This window comes from Carassius carassius, chromosome 1 (assembly GCF_963082965.1).
Source record: "Carassius carassius chromosome 1, fCarCar2.1, whole genome shotgun sequence".
In the NCBI taxonomy this organism is placed as follows: Eukaryota; Metazoa; Chordata; class Actinopteri; order Cypriniformes; family Cyprinidae; genus Carassius; species Carassius carassius.
The window spans coordinates 4,349,258-4,356,240 of record NC_081755.1 but is presented as its reverse complement, the minus strand read 5'-3'; the positions used below and the strand labels follow the sequence as shown (position 1 = coordinate 4,356,240).

Genomic DNA, 6,983 nt, shown 5'->3' with positions numbered 1-6,983 from the left:
CTTTACAGAGACTTTTAAGCAAATAGTGTAGAAGTAGTATCTAAATTAATTCTAATTCTATATTTATACAAAAAAATTTAACTTAGGCATAGACGTTCATGTTTGGCTAGAATTCCACTGAAGTCGTGCATCTTCGGAAATAGAGCTGCGTAGAAAGTTACAAAAGATTCCATGCACACAACCATGTGAAATGAGTTTGCACACACTCAAAGTGAACTTCCACCAACACCGCAATGATGTCATATTTGCCCTTCAACTTGTGGACAGGTCGAGTATAAATCAGCCTTTACTGTGCTGCTAAGTATTCAGCATTGGGTGTGGAATTACATTAAGTTCTATACAAGCACTGGGAAATTATTTCCAGCGATACTAAATGGTCTCATATTTTTAAAGATGGTCATCTATTGGTTTTTAAACATCAAAGCAACTTTTAAATGTAAATATTAGTCTCCTATATTGTAATATGTTTCCTGTATTTAAATATATCACTCCTATATTTAAATAGTCAAGTTTACTACAATCTAACTCATATAAAACCTTTTTGATTTCCAAAAGAAAAGTGATATGTTACTTAAGGGGCGGTCACATTAGACTTTGAATGTGCGAAATTATTTCAGACACCGCTGCGAATATGGGCGGGAACAGGATATAACGGTTTCTCCTCAGTTATCACAACATGGATTAATATGTGCTTGTCCTTTGTCTTTTGCTACGGCGTCGAAAGCATCTTATTGTATTGTACCCTCTGTCTCTCTCTCTCTCTCTCTCTATATATTAATTCAAACGCACTAAGCAATACAAAATTATAAAATGTGTCCTCATTCAAATGTACCATCTGTTCCTGTTTCCATTTCCTGAACCATGCAGCTTTTTAAATTTTATTTGTTTAATCTTTTAAAGATGTATTCTATAAAATAGCAAGCTGCGCTACAGCTAAAATTAGTGCTTCCTTAATTTTTGAATTTCTGTACAGAGAGGTCACGTAGTGATGTATTGATCTTCTACTAGTCCCACATCTTCATGTGAAGCGAATTCGCAGGTCAGAGTTCACCAAACTTGAACTTTGGAATGCTAATTTTTTTGCAGGAGCTTGCGTTTCCGGTCTGACTCATTCACATGCAAATGAATGGAAGTCAATGGAACGATAAGTGCAGTGTGACCGCCCCTTGAGGCACGCACTCTTACTAGACCGTCTCATTATAGCGTTAAACTAACTAGACCGTCTCATTCTAGCGTTAAACTAACTAGATCGTCTCGTTCTAGCGTTAAACTAACTAGATCGTCTCGTTCTAGCGTTAAACTAACTAGACCGTCTCGTTCTAGCGTTAAACTAACTAGACCGTCTCATTAGAGCGTTAAACTAACTAGACCGTCTCGTTCTAGCGTAAAACTAACTAGACCGTCTCATTCTAGCGTTGAACTAACTAGACCGTCTCATTCTAGTGTTAAATGCCTAGGACACTAGACTACAAGCCTCTGAAGGACTGAACTAGTATTGTAGTTATTTCATTCATTCACTATACTATTTATTATAAATGTCTCATTGTATGTTCATGTAGCGTGGATTCAAATTCATACACAGAGTAAATCCTTTTCACTGAAATAAGTTTGTAAAAGTTGTTGGGAACAGCTGGTGGTGAGGTTGAAGTTAAGCGAAGGTGGAAGTGTAGTTCATTTATAGCCTAAATTTAGCTTTTAAGTTCTGGCGCTTTTATTTAGGCTTCAGAATTTATCAGTTATTACTTTGTGAAGATTATCTTTGATGGACAAAAAGTGTAAGTTTCATGAACTATGGCTGAACACAGAATTGATTTATTGCAATAATGCAAAAGCCTACGGGAAAATCATAAACTGTATATATAAAAAAAAGAAAAAAAAAAAGGATTTTGTCAAGTGAAATAGTGTGACGCTAACAGTCGATCCGCCTACAAAGTGACGTCATACGGCGGCGTGCGTGATGACGCCAGTGCTCCCGAGAGTATCAGGGGTTGTCTCATTGCTCTTCAAGCGGGTTTGGTAGTGTTGGAGTGAGTCTGTGCGAGTGAGTGAAGATGGCAGAAGGCGGCAAGACAGATGTGGAGACGCAGAAAACAGAAATCGAGGCACTCTTGAAAACGCCGCTGCGCAAAGCAGAGACCTGGTGAGACACACTAGATAACACAAACACACACACTCATAATATAACAACTCTAGGAGGACACGCGATCCCTGCGTGGGAAAAAAAGGATTGCACCTACTTCCGCGTTCTCCTAATGCTGCCTTCACGTGATATATATTATATTTTCCACTAAGGAAGATTAATTACGTAGTGAGGACAGTGGGATGCAGGATGTGGTTGAGGTGTTGGGTTTGTTTTCATTGTTTTCAGGCACACACACGTTTGTACTTCATTTATGACGTTCATCAGGTAAATGTCTGGCTTCTGAAGTGCATCAAATCTGAGGAAGCATATTAGAGTAGCAAAGTTGTGTTTTCCCAAAACAAATTATGTTCAGTTAATAATATATTGGCTGAATGCACAAGATTGAGTGCAAGTAATCTCAGGGATGACAATTTACAATTAAATGTAGTTTCCCAGTTGTAAATACGACTTGAGAGGCTGTTCATGTCCAATTCCCGATTAGAAAACTCATATTTACATTAATTTGGGTAGCACTTGCACCTTATGAATACACTGAATAGCTTGTAACGTTAGTATCATTGAAATGAAGAGCTTTCAGAATGAGAGAAACCTATCAAAAAACAAACATCCACAAAAGCAGTGATGGCAGTGATCTCACACAGCTCTGGCAGTGTGTTCATGCACATACATGTAGATATTCATCCACATCTCAACCAGGTGGACCGTGAAATTGTTGTAAATATGTCTGATAAGAAAAAAAAAAAAAACATCAAACCTGCTGTAAAACCCAGCAGCACAACTGTAGCTGTTTAACTTTATAACAGCAACACTTATTTGACATCAAAAACAAACATTTCAAAAATGCTCTCTAATCACTTTCCCTGTACTTTGACGTCATACACTAAACGGTCCATACAGTGCTGCTTCAACTCCTACACCTAGCCTACACAATTTATAAAAATCAAACTGTATTGTGTTGAGATATATATATATATATATATATATATATATCCGTTCATTTTCAGAACACAAATTAAGATATTTTTTATGAATTCTGAGAGTTCTCTGACCCTCCCATAGACAACAATGTAATAATCACAACCAAGATCCAGAAACATAGCAATAAGTATAATTTAATAATAATAACTGTAATTTTACGAAGCTACAGAATTACTTTTTGTATGAAAAGATAACACAAATAGGGACTCTGTTTGACAATTCTTCCACAAAAAGACTCTAAACGGCCCGGATCTTGAGGGAAATCCATGCTGAGAAACTCCTCCAGCATCATGATTCGCGTCGGCATGTTTACATCCTAACAGAACGGCATAGCATTTCTTGTCTCAGTCGTTTGTAAGCTATTTCAGTAGCTGAGGTTCACTAAAAGACTCAAAGGCATCAGGGCTGAAGTGGAGAGAAAAAAAAGCGGGTCTTTAGGATGTTTTATTCGTCCACATGCACCTTCCTATTCTTTTCCCCTCTTCTTATCGCTAGGAAATCAGTGAAGTCTTGTGTTGCTCCTCTTGTTGCCCTCCGACTGAAAATTACAACCCAAAGCCACACAATGTGGTATCGTATCTGTATTTTATTCTCAGAGTTGTATATTCTGAGTTGTGTTGCGGTAAAAAGCTCCAGAAGCTCACTGAGTGCAACCATTTGATGTCATCAACCCAAAATGTGCTGTGCACATAAATTTAATTGGTTTTCTATTACATATTTCAGTAAGAGACATCATTTGTTATATTAAGCTATATTAAGAATATCCATGTTAAACTGTTTTGAAACCGCTCCGATTAAGCAGGCCAATTGGTAATGGGTATCATGTTTGGTAATAAAAGGAGCATCTCAGTCTCTGCAAGCAAAGCTGGATCATGGCTCATCACTTTGTGCCAAATTTCACGAGAGAAGTGTCAAACAAACCAAAAATCACATTTTGTAATGCAAAATTGAATTTAGGTCTTTGGCCAAGTACTATAAATACAATTTTGAAAAGATTCAGGGAATCCAGAAAAATGATCACAGTACATGTAGGGCAAGGCAGGAAACTTCAGGTGAATGTGCTTGGCTTTTGAGCCCTCAGATGGCATTGCATAAGAAACTCTCATGCTGCTGTCTTAAATATAACTGCATGGGCTCAGGAGTACTTCAGAAAATCGCTGTCACTTACCACAGGCTGCTGCTGCATCAAGAAAAGCAACTTTAAGCTCTGTTACCCTAGGAGAAAGCTATACATCAATTCTATGCAGCGATGCTGCCGGGCTCTCTTGGCAAGAGCTCATATCAAGTAGTCAGAACTCAGAAGAGTCCACAGTTCAGCTTGTTTCCGGGAAAAATGGATTTTGAGTCCCAAAGATCAAAGGAAACATCCAGACTCGACTTTCATTAGCAGCAAAAACAAACATTTGTCATGGTATATGAGTGCAGAAATGCAAACGGAAACTACACCTTCTTTGATCTGCAATTTTATTTTATTTTCGGTTCGTTTCTCATTCAACGGAGGTCAGGCAAGAGAGAACAATATCTCTGGCCTAGTCACTCGCAACATGAGTACACTGGAGTGTCGAATAGCTGAGCTGCACAGATATATCCACACCTGTAAGATCACTCGTGGAGAGACTTTAGAGATTCAGAGAAAGCATTCATTCCTAGAAAGAAATAGCAATGAAGCTTGCTGTCGACGACCCAGAGTTATGCAAAAAGCAACACAGACTATGAGACATTCACACTTCCCATAAAGGATTGATTATGGTTCTTTTGTGTTGCAAACATGATACTTGACTTAGAAACAGCTGCTAAACATTATTCTTTTGAGTATAATATTCTGACCATTGGGGCCCGTCTCACACCTAGATTGTCTACACTTCATCATTGTTGTGTTTAGGGGAATTACATGTGAAGATTGCGAGTTATATTAACATTAATCTACACCCCGCCTCCAGCAGCGCAGGGGTGTCGAGATGTTCAGAAACGGTACACTGTCACTCAGCTTCTTAAAACTTATTTTTGACCCCAAATGAAAACAAAGTTGATTTGAAGTTGGCCTTCAGACAACGACGATCACACGCTGAGTTTCTGAAGTCTTGTAATGAGCAAAACTGGACAAAAGTTTTGCTTGCAAACCTTTAACAATTAGTATCCTCAATTCCCAAACAATGAAACATTGTGATTAAAGGGAAGGTTGATGTGACACAGTGTTAAACATATCTCTGTTCCAACTATCTTGGAGTGTATTGTAGCCATCAAAAGAAAAAAAATGTCAGATTTACAAAATACATTGATGTTGGTCAGTGTACTTTCTTTTTACTTTTGTCAATTAAATAAAAGATAATCAACATAGATTCTTAATTTTATTGCATTTTACAAAATGTCCAGAATTCTCTGGAATTGGGGTTGTATATTGTTACAGTGATTTATTTTGTAAACTATAATAGTCTAGTGAAAGGTCTTTCATGACCACCCTAATCTAGAGTTGTTTTCTTCAGGTATTTGGTGGACAGTAGCTGGTTCAAGAAGTGGAAGAAATATGTGGGTTTTGACAGCTGGGACATATATGTGAGGGGCAGCCAAAACGTGTTTCCTGGACCAGTGGACAACTCCGGTCTGCTCAGAGGTGAGAAATCCCATGCAAATGTTAACCTGCACATGAAAAAGTATGTTTTTATTAAAAGAACAAAACCAAGTTGTGCACTTAGGTTTGCATTTTACTTCATTAATGTGCATTAATAGAAATGTGAAGAAAATCACCATCCATATCCACCACATATGAGGTGTGCACCTATAGTACATTTACACTTTAATCCAACTATATTTCATGTTTTCAAAACTGATATCTTTTTTATGTCAACAGAAAGCATTTTATAGAAAGATGAGACCATTTTTGTGTTCAGGATTTTGAAAACCTGTCTTTATGATGCACTGGAGCCACTGATCATGGCCTCATAACACTATATATGAGGTGTGCTCGACTTCTGCGCAAAGCTGCTTCAAGACAACCACACACCAAATAACTAGAATGCATTAGAATCAGTAGATCAGTGAATGTGACCCGTTAAAAATAAATGTCTGTCTTTCTTTCTTTTCAGTGGTTTAGTTTTTCATGTGCATAAACAACAGGAGAAAGAAAACTCAGAGAAACAGAATAAAATGACATATGATAGGAATATAATAAATGGGCCTAAACAAAATGTTTCTTTTAAATAATTAATATTTCTTTTGTTTTGTTGCATTTTTATGGCTGCACTTCAAGAAAAGAGATGATCGAGAGTGCATCCTGTTTGTTTTCTTTATTACAGATTTACATTTAGTCATTTAGCAGATGCTTTTATCCAAAGTGACTTACAAATGAGGACAGTGGAAGCAAGCCAAAACAACAAAAGAGCAATGAGTGCTACAAGTCTGTTTGCTTAACGCAGTACACGTAGCAAGGGCTTTTAAATAATATAACAAAATAAATAGAATAGAAAAAGAATAGCGCAAGCTAGTGTTAGAGATCTTTTTTTTCTTGCTTTTTTCATTGTATAATAAATGAAAAAACGGGTAGAATACAAAAAGATTAGAAAGCTAGTTAGATTTTTTTAAGAATATAATTAGAATAGAGAGTGCTAGAGTTAGAGGGTCAAATAAAGATGGAAGAGATGTGTTTTAAGCCGATTCTTGAAGATGGCTAAGGACTCAACTGCTCGGATTGAGTTGGGGAGGTCATTCCTCCAGGAGGGAACATTTAATTTAAAAGTCCGTAAAAGTGACTTTGTGCTTCTTTGGGATGACACAATCAAGCGACGTTCAATTGCAGAATGCAAGCTTCTAGAGGGCACATAAGTCTGAAGTAACAAATTTAGGTAAATTGGTGCAGAGCCAGTGG

General features: G+C 37.3%; 1 protein-coding gene across 4 annotated transcripts in view; it reads left to right on the top strand.

The window, feature by feature from the left end:
* The first annotated feature begins 1,963 nt into the window (after positions 1–1,963).
* LOC132139865 (ubiquitin carboxyl-terminal hydrolase 15-like) overlaps positions 1,964–6,983 on the top strand; it is a 31,530-nt gene continuing 26,510 nt past the window's right edge. The window contains exons 1-2 of one of the 4 annotated variants that reach the window (XM_059548538.1): positions 1,964–2,140; positions 5,605–5,720. In XM_059548538.1, the coding sequence (XP_059404521.1) occupies positions 2,052–2,140; positions 5,605–5,720 (205 nt within the window). In that variant the 5' untranslated portion in view covers positions 1,964–2,051. Of the gene's footprint in view, positions 2,141–5,604; positions 5,733–6,983 lie in introns of all 4 variants that reach the window. The other 3 variants (XM_059548530.1, XM_059548555.1, XM_059548547.1) reach the window with 3 other exon arrangements.